The sequence below is a fragment of the Meleagris gallopavo genome, chromosome 2, assembly GCF_000146605.3.
Source record: "Meleagris gallopavo isolate NT-WF06-2002-E0010 breed Aviagen turkey brand Nicholas breeding stock chromosome 2, Turkey_5.1, whole genome shotgun sequence".
NCBI classification, from domain to species: domain Eukaryota; kingdom Metazoa; phylum Chordata; class Aves; order Galliformes; family Phasianidae; genus Meleagris; species Meleagris gallopavo.
Window position 1 is genome coordinate 43,955,616 of NC_015012.2, and position 12,981 is coordinate 43,968,596.

Genomic DNA, 12,981 nt, shown 5'->3' on the forward strand with positions numbered 1-12,981 from the left:
GAAAGGGCTAAAATATACAGAATATAACCTTTCTGTGTGTTCTTGGTAGCATGCTCTGAAATGTGGAGGGATTATTTGATAGATGGTTTTCAGCATTCTATTGCCCGCAGAACCATGGCTTATCTTTCTAATCTTCTAAATCCAACATAATCTGTATATTCTATCCTCTCTGTGTGTATGTATGTTATAGCTGAAACTGCACTGGCAGGGAGTTCTAAAGTGGCTGTATTTGTTTCTTTCTGACAGCTGGCTGTCCAGACTCCTTGATTAAAGAGGTTCATCACTTCAGGATTCTGGGAGAAGAACAGGTGAGTAAGAATCTCGAAGTTAACATCTTAATGTCATGAAAGATAGACACTAATGAGACAGTTTTGCCTCTCTCCAGAGAAGCAGAGTGTGTCTCCTGACCCCCAGTGACCTGAAATATGGGGGAAAATGCACACAGGAGATATATGTGCAATTTTTTTTTTAATTCTATTCATCAGCCTTGACAGGTTATTAATTGGTACATCTGCTATATGCCACAGCTTTTCAGCTTTAGACTACAGCAGTAAACAGGCTCTCTAAAACAGCAGATAGACAAACAATCTGACTAAGGGACTGATATTTACAGCTGTTTTGTATTATCCATCTCTTATTTTTAGCCTATGGTCTCTTTTAAAAGAATGTTTCTTATTCATAATTATAGCTGTGCTTTGCACTGACAAAGCTGTTTCTATACAGGGACCTTTCAAAAGCATGAGAGGTATGCTTTACCACACTCACAAGATGGTCGTTGTTAATGTTTTGTTAGCAATGAAATCGATGTACAGAAATATTGAGAAAATAGCCTTAAACATTAAGAGGCAAGTTGAATTGTCATATACTCAGTGCTTCTGCAATTCAAGTTGTCAGTGTCTCAGGTATCTTTCCTACTGTACTGTTATGAAGCCCAACTGCCTACCATAGAATTGCTATATGTACTTAGGGACCAAGTGCCTGAAAGCTCAGCATTGGTGCATTGTACCTCAGAATATCTGCTTCCATTAAGGAAAACATAGCCCCAAGAGTCTTGCAGAACGTTATATGAAGTCTATGACAAAGGCAGGAACATGTCCTGAAATGTTAATTCAAAGTCTGATAACTTAACTATTAGATCAGATTATATTGTCTAGAACACCCTGTTCCTTCACCTTTCCTTTTCACTATCCTACAGGCGTATTTTTCTTACAGTTAGGACTGCTGGTACATTTTCCAGACTTTCAGTTTTCTTCCACCAGTCCCTCACTTCAGATGTTATAGAAAATCAAGCATGTTAGTCCTCAGGGACTAAGTTTCTTCTTAGCAAGAGGAAAGCAGTAAGAACAGTGTGGCAGGATTTGTCGGGCAAAAATGGAAAAATAGTCAGAAAACAGGCCAGAAGAGAGATTAGAAACAAAAGTCTAGTGAGAGCGAAAGTTCAGAAAGAAGAAATAAAAGAAATAAAGACTGGGATTGATAGGGCTGAGAGACTGCTGAGAACCAGCTGACAAATGGAGAGCAGAGCAAGATGAAGCTTGAGGTTACTGGAGGAATGGAGCTGGCTAGTCAAAGACTGAGTGGCAAGGATTAGGATCTGACAAGGAACTGGGACCAAGAACTGGAAGGGACCAAGTACAGAAACTTGCTGGAAGAGACTAGTAAATAAAGGAAGTATATAAATCTGTATGTAATGAGCTGTCAAGTGGTGAAGATAAGTGGGCTAGCAGGAAAGGGAAGGATAGAGATATAAAGGCAAGGTAGGAAACCGCTAAATGAAAAGACTGTGAGTAGGAGTGAGAGGTCTCAAGCCAGGCACAGATAGATAATTCCACTGGTAGTGGTCTGAGTAGTACATCCCAGCTTTGGTAGCAACCACTGACAGAGCAATGGAATTTAGTTGATGAACTTTCTGTCGTGGGTTTGTTGTTTGTGGTTTTTTTTCTTGTTTTTTAGAAGTAGAAGTGGTAGGCATCAAGATGAAGGCTTAAAGAGTTAGTACTGCAAATCTGATGTTACGAGATGTCAGACTGGAGACTTACCAATGTAATCTTTCTTTCTTTATTCCACTCTCCTACCTTTACATCTTTTTAGTATTGAACTAGATGATGTTATACATGATTGTCAGAAGTGAGATGTTATGTAAACCATGAGGAACCTTAAAAGAAAAGACTGTATTTTGCCAATGATAAGAAAAGTCTTGAAGAGAGTTGAGAATTTTAATAAATAAAGTTTTGCTAATCAAGCAAATACTGTATTTTACCACTCAGAATATTTGAGGTATTTTTACTGGTTTTCATAATGAAATTGCTTCTATTTGTAGTGACTACACTTGAACAGATGAAAAACTTTTGTTAGCAAGCATTAGTGTAAAAATATGCAGCTAGAAAGTTGTTTTACAGAATGGATCAGACCTGTAAAGATTTGTCTTTCTCTTAAACTGGCTGCACTAACAGGTTATTCAGGTACAGTGATTATCATTACAGTCTTAATAAATGCTTTTTGAAGTAGTGAACATTGCTATGCTACTTGAATTATTCCCTGAACCCACAAAGGCGTGAAGAATATTGCAATTATGTCTTGTCTCTGTAAAAGCTTTGTTGTCCTGAATCTAGTGATGACCACAGTAGCTCTTGTTTGAAATCAGCATGCTCTTTGATAGTTAAGGAAAAGTAGATGCAAAAACAATGTTTTTTTTTTAAAAAAAAAAAAGCCTAAAATGCCTCTAAATCAATAGAGGAAGGAATTTCAGGAAAAAAAAAATCTAATAACCTCTTATACTTGTGTTATGTATATACTTTTTTTAAGGATTTTTTCTCTGTTTTCATGCATGCTACATAGAAAATTCATAATTAATTATAACACTGTTTTATTCAGACTAATTAGAATTTCAGCATTATCAATCAACAAATCTTTTCTTCAAATCCAAGCAAGGAATAACAGAGACAGGCTACTGCTACATGTCGAAACGTGATTTATTTCTAAATCAAGGCCAGATTATAAAAGCAGAATGGACTATTGTGATAATCTTTTCTGATCTCCTTCAGAATCCACATTACATGAATTTCTTGGATTAATTCTTGTTTAAATGGGAGTACATTGCTGAGAAAAACATCCATTATTTGTTTACAAATCTCTTAAAAACATTAAATCCTATTATACCTTTCAGCAATGAAAGATAAAAATTGCCAGTCTCTTTTTTTCCCACTCTACCAGCGCCAGCACCTTTCCTACTTTGCGTAACTGCCATTCCTCAGAGTCCAAATACTTTATATTTTCAGTTCACTTTATTCTATCAAAAGGCAATAAATGATCATACAAAAACAAACAAACAAATAAAACACTCAAATGTATGAATGTGACTCAGAAAGAGCTATCATACTCCTAAAACAGATCTAAACAATTTGCTTTCACAGCAAAAGGCAGCCAGACTGACAAATACATCAGACAGAATGAAGGAACTTTTTAGTTTTAGATGGGCATTTCCAGTATAGCTACCTGCTGGTTCCAGTTCAATTAGTGGCTTCCCAGTAAGGAACATAATTTCTCTTCTAGAGATTTCTAGTTATTCATCAAAGATTTGTCTTAGTGCTTTCAGACATGTGCGGACACAGCTCAGATTCAGATCACAATAAATAACACTGCTTCCCAGACAGAAATCCCAATGTGAGATTGTGCCCTCTGCTGGTTTTCCATAGAAAAATAGCTGAAAAGTAAGCTGTTTGATTAAACTCACCTGACCAACAGCTCTGACAGCCCTGTAGCATGGATTCAGTTGTTCATTTCTCCTCTTCTCAAATTATTGCAAACTTTTTCACTGCTGTTCTGTATTCCTTGGTTTTCTTCCAAGTCACTGATAAAAATTTTAGATGTCATAAGTCCAGGAATCAATACCTTCAAGATCTTTTTGGAAATATATCTGCCCAATGATGATTACCTATTTACAATTATATTTCAGACCTGCCAGATAGCTAAATTTTAATCCTCTTAATATATGGCATATTAATTTTGCATTACTCTAGATGCTTAATCAAAATGCCATGCAGTACCAAGACAAATGTCTTAGAGAAGCCTGCTTCATCAACTCTCTTACTTTTATCAACAAAATTTCAGTCAAAATCAATAATCTGTTTCTAATAGAAAACAATGATCTCTACCATTTCTTCACTGCATATTTTTTTCCAGTAAAAAGTGAGTTTATATATATTTTTATTAATGTCAGTGAGAGGTAAAGGTGTTGAGCCACTTTAATGATCAGTCCACTAGGAAATGTGCCTACCTACCTGTCTGTCTATCCAAATAAACTGTTTCTTTATCTAAACATAAGCACTGAATGAAAATGCTCAGAAACAAATGCTTTATATTTTACTTGAAGTGTGAGGAGTTACTGATTAATATTTGCTAAAAGTTCTATAATAATAAAATTGTTTTCCAAATAGTCTAAATTCTCATTAGTCTCTTTGACATGTAAATCTCCCACGTCTCCTATTCCCTCAGGAAAATGTGTGGTATAGGAAATTCATTCTTGCTAGAAACTCTGTCTTTTAAGATTTAATTGGAGACATCAAGGTAGCTTTTAAACAGGGAATTGTTTGTAGATTTTATGGAAAGAGTCTATATGGTGAAATAGAAGAGTATAACCTCCTCTGGTACATAATATGCATTGTGGATATCTAATTTACCAGATATAACTGGCTTCCAGAGTAATTGATTTAAAATGCAACACAAATACATTTAACAATTGGTAGCCCATTCAGTAATGGACACTTTGAGAAGGAGCCAGAGACTATGACCTAGAAACGTCTCCAAAGATAAGCCTCCTCTAGAGCTGGAGAAAATAAAAAGGCTTATTCATTTTTGGATCATTATTCTTTTTCTGGTTGCTGGTTTCCTGATACAGTACATGAATGGAAGAGATGCAGGAAAAAGTTCAGAAAGCAGCTTTGACTGAGTTGTTTTGGATCTCCTTTTCACAGACAGTCCCAGTGCACCAAAGCTTGCACAAGGCACAGAGTCTCCTGGATGTGCAGTCCCATGAAGGGTAAAACCTGAAGCCATCTAACTGGCCTTAGTTCTTTTGAGCATTTTCTTGCAGTTCAGTGTCACTATCCATAATCCATCATTTTCCCCTAGCATAATGGATGCAGTCCAACCTGCTGTCTAACCACTTCATTTCATAGGTACCTTGAGAGATATTCAGGAACGGGATGAAAGATTTATTAACTGATGAGCTATTGAGAAAGAGCACAATATAAGAAAGTTACAGTCTCCTGCAGCAACCGTTTGCCCTGTCAGGCTGGCTGTCTCCAAGTAAACATAAATGATTCTACAAGTCATGATCATACAAGCTGCTTACAAATATATGTTAAAGATGCGGTAAATATGGGCTGTGCCCAAATACAGTGTAAGGCTGGTAATTCAAAAAGCCAGTGCCAAAAAACAGCAGAGAACACTTTAATTCAGACCTCAACACTATGATGTACAAGCATAGCAAGATGACTTGCAGTGAACTGTTAGAGAGTCTCCCTAATGACTCTCTGAGAAATTTCCCTCTTCTCCCCAACGTGATAAAAAAATCTTGTTTAATTGTTTAAATGGAATATTTGATTCATGAATAAAATAGCAGCTACATCTGAAGGTTGGAAGGGAAAACAAATAATGCAAGAGCAGTCTGCTGCTATACCTGAGTGCCCCCAACAGGCCACAGAACAGATGAAGCCGATCACATCCTAGTGGCAGGAAAAGAAGCTGCAAAGTAATGTATAGCTACATTTCTCTACTATATCATCTGCTCTGACAACTTTGCAGAATGTATTGGCCAGTTTCTTGATATTTTGACAGGAGAATGATCAATTCTAACAGATCTCTTCTATCAGCTACTACTGCCGCTTGTAGCACTGCTCTCTTTTTCTTTACAAATGTCGTGGGTGTTTATATCCCTGAAATCAGACACAGCCTGAATGGAAATACTCATTCCTTATGAGCTGGGGGAAGCTTTTGCAAAGAGTACTCTGTTTTGAAAATCAGCAGGTGCACATTCCCATGCTTTTCAAAGGTGATATGGGGTTGTGCTCTTCTTCCTATGAGATGTAACTTTAGAAGACAGGGGAATCTAGTATGAAAAGAGCGCAGTATGAACAGAAATCATATAACATGAATTTGGATTTTATAAAGATTGTGAAATACATATGTGTGGCAATGATATTTTTTTTTGCTTGCAGTATGTCCTAGAGTTTTTTTTTTTTAATATATGTTACAGAACATTTGTATTTTTTGTCTTTTTTGCATGTCTCCTAACAATCTTCTTCCTGAAGTAAGTGACATCCATGTGAGTTCCTCAACTTTGTTGCTTGTGGATTAAAAAATGTTATACTCTTTGTGTTCTTATCACAGACAGCATTCCTACTTTCTTACTCTTTTTCTCCTGGTTGCCTGTGCACTAAAGTAGTGAGAGAAATAAAAAATGAGGGAGAAAGAAGGGAGAAAAGTACTTGTGACCAAAACAGTTATTTTCTTATCTTGTCAAAATCAAACAAAAATGTCACTTTGCATAGGAACCAAATTTCCATTGTTTATTTCTCTATAGAACCTATCAATGAAAAACATCCTTCTAAAAAAATGGAGAAATTCTCTTCCACCCAAGCTTTTATTAAACACAGAGGAAATATTTGAACTATAGTGTTCAGGGTCTCAGGCAGGTATAACAAGTTAGAATTCTTATATCCCCTAGGTGTACTTGATCTACTTTCATGGAATATGCATACACTGACTCTTGCAGCCTGAGAAGTGCAGTTCCTTTGAGCCATTCTTTACTTCAGTGAATCTCAGTTGTGCAATTTATAAAAGCATAAGTTACAAGCCTTGAGGTTTGCCATTTGTAGGGAACAAAGGAATGCTCACAAGGGTCTGGAGGAATCGAATGTTGATTTCCAGCATTCAGTCTATTCACACTGATTCCATATATACCTGCTGTAAAATAATAAAACTTTCAGTAGTTTGTTAATATGGTGTTAAACCATACAATGTGCTTAGTCAGCTTTCTTCCCTGTATCGTATTGCCTCTTGTGTCTTCAGTTTGATTTCCAATATATGCTTCTCCAATGTTCTCTCTTCACAGTATTTTTTCTTAATTATTATTTTCATACTCCTTGTGCTCTTGTGCTTTCTACCATTCTGTGCCCTACAGTCTTCCAGAAATTTATTTTCCCTTTCTCTGTCCTAGTTTTATTTTGTACATAAGCTGTGTTGTATTGGTCTAGTCATGGGTTCCTTATCTGAAGTATTTTCTTGAGACTGTCTTACGACTTTCCCAAAGTCATTCAAATTGCAGCCTTGTGTGTAAGATGATTCTCTTTCTGTTCTCCTCTGTGGTTCTCAGTGATCCCGAGGGAGTAAAAAGCTGATGCTTTGAACTTGATCTTCCCATTCTATCCAGGCAGTAGAACCCAGTAACTCAGGAAAAATTAACTAAAGGTAGTCCAATGAACCACATTATGATGGACAACCATCACAATCAATCTTTTTTTAATCTATTTTTAAAGTCATTGATATGCTGTCTCTTTTATAAGTGCTTTTGCTATTCCAGTGTGTGGTAAGGGTTTTATACTTTAAGTTACATAATTGCATTATGTAACAATTTTATTTTATTTTTGTATGTGTATAATACATATAAATAAAATGCTTAGTCTACATTATGGACTAATAGGCTCCACAATCTAATTTTGAAACACACAGATGGTTATTTGATTTATATGAGCAGTAAAAAGAATTTGACTCCAGAAAGTAGATTTTCTTTCCTCTGAGACCATTGCACGCAGATAAAAAAAAAAGCAACTAATTAAATTATCTTAGAAATTTTGGCTTTATATACGTGTTTAACTTTTGTCCAGAGTTCCCTGTGAGGCTACTACTGAGAAGATCCTTTTAGGCCTAAGGGGAAAAAAAAAAGAAAAAGAAAATAAAGAGAAACTATGCCTAAATTTTAAAAGTGACGTTAAATACATAGCACAAGGCATATTAAAGCATAGCTTGCAAGAATATAGCAAGAAAGCACTGTATTCACAAACTATATTTCACAAGGGTTTTGTGCATCCAGGTGCATTTCAGGTTTGTCTTAATATCTAAATCTCAGTGAACCTTAAAGTAGAGCAATGTATAGTTGACCCTGTTTCATTCTTCGTTCAAGCCAGTGATTTCAATTATATTATCACTGATTTACAATATTAAGTGATTGAATTTCCTCTGGTTGAAAACCTGGTACTATTCAAACTCTCCAGGGATATCATCCCAATCTGCAAAGTGGGGAGCAGGGAATAAATGGTTACTGCTATCCAATTTCTGTGTCCATGTCATAATATAATTTATAATCATTTATGAAAATCATTTCTAAAGGCCCTGACAACTCTTTTTGAGCAAAACTTGCATGAAAGACCTTTATGATGTGATTAAAATACCAGAAGTAGCTGGGAATTTTTTCTACTCAAAATTTTATTCAATGGAACATACAGATTTGGGTTGACTGGGACAATTAGCAAACCAAGGGGAAAGTCCATGTCAGAATGTTGTTTTCACAAAAAAAAAAAGATATATATATATATTTATATGTCATTATCTTTTAGAAGTACCTTGTTTCTGTACCTTTATCTATCTTAGCACTAAATGTTTGGAGTAAATCATATTTTATAAACTTATTTTTCCAAATACATATTGAAATACATGATTCTGTGGTAAATCTGGCAATTATATATCTACCTATATTTCTAAGGCATATTTCTAATGCCTTGCATGCTTTGCTCAGAAGGTGATTTCTAGCAGCAGTAGACAACTGGTGATTTCTCTGTAATGCTATGCCTCTTATTACCATAGTATTTGATGTCCTCATAACTATTAATGGATTTTGCCTCTCAACACTACAGTGAAATCAGCAAGTATCACTCTACCTCCTTACAAATGGGGAACCAATGAGAAGCATAGATTAAGGGACTTACGTGAAAACCACAGGAAGGCTGTGCTGCTGACAGGAATTGAAATCAGGTGCTATGAATACCAGTTCAGTCAAATTTCCCATATATTACATTTTTCAGAAGTTTTTCCTAAAAAAAATTTGCAATATTTTTCTTACTTTTAACATGCAGAACACTTTTCACTTGGTGAGTGCATCACTGAATAGGGTGCACATTGCTAATAATTGAGTAATAAATAATGTGAAATATTTTGAATGAACAGAGGAGTTAACCTTCCAGTGACAGCTCTGTAAGTGTTAGGTATCTAGCTTAAGTTAGTATTCTGAGCTTCAGCTAAAACATTTCTTCGGGGTGGTTTATCCCACCTATCTTAGACATCACATTTAAGTCAGGATAAATTCCCTTTCTGGGGTAACTGTCTCTTCACATTCTGTATATTTGGAGCCTATATGATTTGCTTAGGTTAAATGTTTAATTTTTGAAGAAAGAATGTTGTGTAGGTAATTTACAGTCTAACTTATTTGGATACTTAATCCTTGGATTCAAAATAGCTTGGCCCAGTGACTTAGGATCAGAATTACTGGTTCTGAAGCAGCTATTACGGGAGTTACCTAATGTCAGGTGTCAGTATCTAGCAAATTATCTGATTTGTCTTTATTGTTAATACAACAGGGCGCTCTAAAGCTCGGTTCTTCCCATACTTAGGTATAAATCTAAAAAGAAAAGACAAATTGCATCCTGTCTCTCCCCGTCAAATGAGTTTAAGCAACTTATACAACCGTAGGGTATCATAACTGTAGAAACTGAAATTAAATTAAGTGAATACTACTTTAAATCTCCAGACAAGTGATGAGAAACACAATCATATACTCCAAAGTCATTTACATGCTTCTTCAACTTTTTTTTAACTTTTTTAAGCATATTGATTGCGTCAGGACTGTGTGATATGTATGGCTGTGTTATATCAAGAGGAAATACCTCTGATAGATGTAATCTGTCACCATATTAAGGTTGCCAATTAATAATTCATTAATAGTGTTTTGGTCCTTTACAAACTTTTGTAAATGCTCCTTAATGTAAATTGAGACATTTTATTTCAGATCACAGAATACAGCATATAAATCAGCAAATTATGTATGATAGAACATGTACATATTCTGCTATTACACGTTTCAGTTAGTAGCTGAGTTTAACAGCTACTGTGCAAGCGCAAGGAAACAGGAAAATGGCTTCTTATGACAGATCACTGAAACAGGTTGCCTAGCGAGGCTATGGATGCCCACTCCCTGGAGATGTTCAAGGCAGGGCTGGATGGGGCTTTGAGCAACCTGGTCTAGGGGGGGTTATCCCTGCATATAGCAGGGGGATTGGAACTAGATCATCTTAAAGGTCTCTTCCAACCCAAACTGTTCTATGACTTTATGATCTTGTAAATGTATCTGAACTGTGAAAGTAGGAAACTGGCTGATAACTAGATATCATGATATGCAAATGCACTTTGTGTGGTCTTTCCAGCCACTGTATTGATCCACTCATTTGGCTTTTATTGTGTGAAAATCACTGATAAGAGTGCTATAATTATGCATGAATTCTGTGCTGAAATCCTATAAAATATCAAACTTTTCAGGCAGAGTAGAACTTCTTTGTCCATCTTGTCAAGAGGACCATTTCTTACCTGCAGCTTAAGAAGACAGGTTGATTCCCATCTTACCTGTCCTGTGCTTTTGTGAATCAAAAGAAAGGGAGAGGTGACCAGAGCAGTCTCTTCATGACCTCTATTTTAAGTTAGAAACTAGAAAGAATTATTTTTTTTTTCAGCTGAGAATTTATAATGGGAATGCTGACAGAATCGCAACCAGGTTTTTGTTTGTTATCCAAGAAAAAAAGGAACAAGTGGATTTCATGAGCAGTTACAAGAAAAAAATTTATGAAGCACTAAATACTGTTGTGAGCACTGTAACATAAAGTTTGTTTTGTTCCTTTAGCTCACCATAAAGTCATTCTGCTCTGAAAGAAAATTCATGCTACTCCCTTTTTCTTTGGCCTTTTAGATTTTCCTGTTTTCATGGGGCTGTTTAAATGAAATTCTTTCATTTATTTCACTCTACAGTAGATCAGATTTATAGGTGAATCTGTAGCAGTGGTTTTATAGCCTCTAGGGTGGAACTGCGCCAGCGCAGAGCCCTAGAGTGGATGTGATTTACATGTTCACAGCATGATTTGGACTTGTTCAGTTTATCTCAGTTTGAAAACACGATAAGTTAGACCAGGGAAAGTTATTGCTATGTCATCAGTCATCTTAGAGTGGGCGTTTTTTGTCTCAGAGGATAGAATGGGTGTGTTATTCAATATTCCTGTATGTCAGTGTGTCCACCATTAAATTGGAGACATTTCCAAAGCCCTCCAAGTTATTGGTAGGGGACTAGATGAAAATTGCAGAAACTAAGAGAATTTCCTGGAAGACCCTGGAAGTAAAACCACCTGCATCTAATATTAAATTAAGTGGATCTGAGACAACTAATTTATCAATCAGTATCATGAAATGTATTTTGAAATAGAAATTGACTGACTGAATTTTGCAACTGTTTGGCTCAAAAACATTATTCTGGGTCTTTCTGTGGATTCTTTTCAATGTGTACACAGCATTTATCAGTGTTTGTTGTTGAACTATATTTATGATGTTTACAATAATTTTGGTATATCAGTATAAGGGTTCTCACAATTATTCACAGGAACAGTCTGCTAGTTTCTTGATTTTAGTGTTGCACACAGTTTTCTAGTTGCTTAAAAGATAACTGAATGATACATGAAGTAAATTGGAGGAAAATGGGCCCTGGGCAGTCTGATCTAGTGGGTGGCAACCCTGCCAGTGGCAGAGGAGTTGAAACTGGATGATCTTTGATGTACCTGCCAATCTAAGCTATTCCATTACTCTATGATTCCATGACACCTCTTTTAGTGATCTACACAGTTTGAAGCATTTGTCAAATAAGCTGAACTTAGCACGTAAGCTCTTAGGACAGCTGACTCTATATGTGGGATAGATTCAAACTCTAAGCTTGTGGGGTTGTTTTTTTTCTTTGCAGTCAGAAGTTTAACACCTGTCTGTTATGTTGCAGTACAACCGCTACCAGCGCTATGGTGCGGAGGAGTGCGTGCTGCAGATGGGCGGCCTGCTGTGTCCAACTCCCAGCTGTGGAGCAGGTCTGCTACCCGAACCAGGAGTGAGGAAAATTGTATGTGAACCAGGCAATGGAATAGGCTGTGGGGTAAGAACATGCATTTTTCTATCAGCTCTGTGAAAAACAAATGCTTTTTTAGGATGTTAGAAAAATTGGAAAAAAGGGCTTTTTCTTTTTCTACTGGTGACTGAATCGTCCTTTATAAGAGAATGGGATGCTGTATCTCTATAAACTATTGAAATACAGTACAGTGGCTTAGGAATGACTACTTCATCATGCAGACCGTGTCCATTCCAGAATGCTTCGCTTTAATGGGCTTTAGAAGATGCTGAATATTTAAAAGAAGAAAATGATTTGTACAAATAACAGTCCAAACACACTTTGGTTTTTTCTCCTTGCACTCAGCAAAAATGAGAAGAGTCTTGACTAAATCATTTGTTATTATATTAACACCACCTTTCTTCATTCATAAATGAGAAAAACAAGACAAAAAGAATAACCGGTTGATGATACTTCAGTAGCATTTATTATATACTTTAAGATACACAGTGAAAAGAAACAAGCTTTTAAGTAGAGACTATGCACAATTAATGATGAAATTTTGGAAAACAGAAGGCAATGACACTTGGAAATGTTTTTGCTAATAGGTCATATCATACAGGTCAGTGATTTTTTGGCAGTAGAAGTAACAGTACTTTTCAAGAATGAGTCTGCAGGGAAAACAAATATGCAGAGAGAAATTTATATATAAAAGAAGCTGTTAAATGTGATGTCAGTGTGACTGATATTTTACTAAGTGACTGTTTCTCTGCTCATGTTACTGAATTCCATGCAGGATG

The 12,981-nt window shown here is 36.0% G+C and overlaps 1 protein-coding gene across 1 annotated transcript in view; it reads left to right on the forward strand.

The window, feature by feature from the left end:
• Positions 1-234: 234 nt before the first annotated feature.
• PRKN (parkin RBR E3 ubiquitin protein ligase) overlaps positions 235-12,981 on the forward strand; it is a 121,686-nt gene continuing 108,939 nt past the window's right edge. Inside the window, exons 1-2 of the mRNA XM_010707212.3 lie at positions 235-308; positions 12,080-12,229. Of these exons, the coding sequence (XP_010705514.2) occupies positions 12,125-12,229 (105 nt within the window). The 5' untranslated portion in view covers positions 235-308; positions 12,080-12,124. The remainder of the gene's footprint in view (positions 309-12,079; positions 12,230-12,981) is intronic.